Here is a 2,500-nt window from a genome sequence, read left to right as displayed (position 1 = left end):
TATCCGCGCGTGTGTGTGTGTGTGTGTGTGTGTGAAAAGTAGAGAGAGAGAGAGAGAGAGAGACAAGCATGTGTAAAGTGAGTGTCGGCCGGCCACAGGTGTCTAGGTCGAGGTGACGGGGTGTTAAGACCCCCGCACACACCCAAAATCTCCCTCCTCCACCACTCGAAACTCCGCCCCCCACCCCCCCCCCCCCCCCCCCCCCCCCACCCCCTCCCCCCACCCCTCCCCCACCCCTCAGCTCCCTCAGCTCCCTCAGCTCCCTCACCCTCTTTCTCCCAACATCTGTTTTGGAGGGAGGAGGGAAGGGAGAGAGAGGGTGGAGAGGGGTTAGCAACACATGGCTCGAGGGGGGGTGAGTGAGCGAGAGCGGCAGACGGAGAATGGGAGAGAGAGAGAGAGAGAGAGCGAGAGGAGAGAGAGAGCGAGAGAGAGAGAGAGAGAGAGATAGGCAGAGAGAGCAGGATAGCAACAGGCTGACAAGTCATGCATGCAGGTGCCAAAGAAAACAGTAGTCTCTCACTCTTTCGCTCTCTTTTTCTCTTGTTCTCTCTCTCTCTCTCTCTCTCTCTCTCTCTCTCTCTCTCTCTGTCTGTCTGTCTGTCTGTCCCTGTGTGCTGCCCACTGTGGGAGGGGGTCCTGGTAGGGGGACTGGGGGGTAATTGCATCTGATTGAGCCGGATGCGGAGGGAATCCCCCTTTTTTTGGACAAACAGCCACACATATGCATGCACACAGACACACATCCTCAGACACACATAGATCCTCAGACATACACACACACACACACACACACACACAGTGCATCTCTTTGATTGGGGTCAGAGGTGAAACATGGGGTATACGCCAATACCAGAAGCCAGTCTGCCCCTTACTTTGTGTGTGTGTGTGTGGTTGTGTGTGTGTATCAGTTCTGTGCTTGATGAGCACCACGGATTCACACATGCAGCCCATGTCAGCGAGACCCGAGGTTAAAGAAAATGGCCGTGGCTTTGTTTGCTACAAAGCCTGTGTAATAACCAGACTCTTATCATGTGTAATTCGGCATGTAAAATACAAAACGCACAACAGCAGCTCTTTGGCGTGTTTGTATGTGTATGCGTTGGCGACAGATCTAAAATCGAGGTAAAAGGAGAACGAGAGGAGGGAGGCATTCAGACTGTCAGACTGTTAGTCAGGTGTACCCCCCTTCATGCCTGGGAGTGATTACAGGGGGAGAGAGGGGGGGGGGAGATGGTGGTGGGACAGGAGGGCAATGGGATCACTGCAGGCAGACGTGGTGGTAGAAGAGAAAATGGGCACAGATGTTGGGTTAACATGAACTGTGCTTTCTCTCTCCTCCCCCCCCCCCCCCCCCCCCCCCCCCCCCCCGTCTCTGTGTCTGTCCCCTCTCTCTCCCTCTCCCTCTCTGTCTGGCTGGCTGTCCGTTCCTCCAGTAGAGGAGGAAGAGGAGGACGAGGAGCTGGCCGAGGTGACGCCAGGGCCCGAGACGGAGCAGCTGGATGAGGACGACGTCAAGGAACCAAACGACGGTACGGATTGGACGGGAAGATGGGTGGATGACGACGGGGTAGATGGATGAAGAGTGAGTGACGCGTGGATGGTTGGATGACTGGATGGAGAGACGGATGGATGGGTGGATGGATAAGGGGTGGATTGAAGGGTGGATGGATGATGGTTGATGAATCGAATTGATGGGTATGGATGGATGAATGGGTGATGGATGGATGGATGAACGGAGGGGTGGATACATGGTATAATGGAGACTTGAGATCACGATGCAGATCTAACCTGCCGCCATGCCGCGTCACCTCCCGGTTGTCTAGTTGAAGCCGCCCCCCCTTCAGGAATCAATAGAGGGAAACACATCCCGTATCCATGGTAACAAACGTTTCATTTTAATGACTCTTTCTAGTCTTTATAATGGGATTCATACCGAAATACATCGTCCCTCCCTTCTGCCTCCTACTCTCGCTCCTCTCTCACCATGCAAACACGGACCCCGCACGCCCTCGCTTGCGCGCGCGCGGGCCGTCTCGTGTGACCCCCTGACCGGTCGCCGGCAGCATCAGATAGGCGGACCAGAGGGGGGTTATGGGTAGAGGGTCCAGCTTATCAGCTTTCAGGCATCCGGAAGGGTCAGCATTGATTAAAAACCTGTCACTTGACCCACCCCCCCCTGCCCCCACCCCCCACTCAAACACACACACACACTACACACACACACACACACACACACATACATCAAACCACACATCAAAGAGGCTGAAGAAGAGAGGGATCGAGTAGGGTGTGTGTGTTGTGGTGTGTGTGTGTGTGTGTGTCGCGCGCGCGCGTGTGTGTGAGTTGCTTTGGACTTCAAGGCAACAAGCTGGTTAAAACACAACACGATGACTGATAGGCAGCTGTAGATATGCATATGTGCATATGTTAAAACACACTCACACACACACAATCACACACACATGCATGCATACACACATACACACACACACACACA

The 2,500-nt window shown here is 54.4% G+C and overlaps 1 protein-coding gene across 1 annotated transcript in view; it reads left to right on the top strand.

The window, feature by feature from the left end:
• The window catches only part of dync1i1a (dynein cytoplasmic 1 intermediate chain 1a), a gene marked incomplete at its 3' end in the record, with an annotated part of 23,519 nt that extends 21,937 nt beyond the window's left edge, over nucleotides 1-1,582 (top strand). The window contains exon 9 of the mRNA XM_084484874.1: nucleotides 1,437-1,582. Within this exon, the coding sequence (XP_084341000.1) occupies nucleotides 1,437-1,582 (146 nt within the window). The remainder of the gene's footprint in view (nucleotides 1-1,436) is intronic.
• Between the last annotated feature and the right edge of the window lie 918 nt (nucleotides 1,583-2,500).

The sequence above is a fragment of the Micromesistius poutassou genome (genome assembly GCF_964030765.1).
Source record: "Micromesistius poutassou genome assembly, chromosome: 20".
Classification (NCBI taxonomy): Eukaryota; Metazoa; Chordata; class Actinopteri; order Gadiformes; family Gadidae; genus Micromesistius; species Micromesistius poutassou.
The sequence above is the reverse complement of the archived record's forward strand: the minus strand, read 5'-3'. Positions and strand labels throughout refer to the sequence as shown.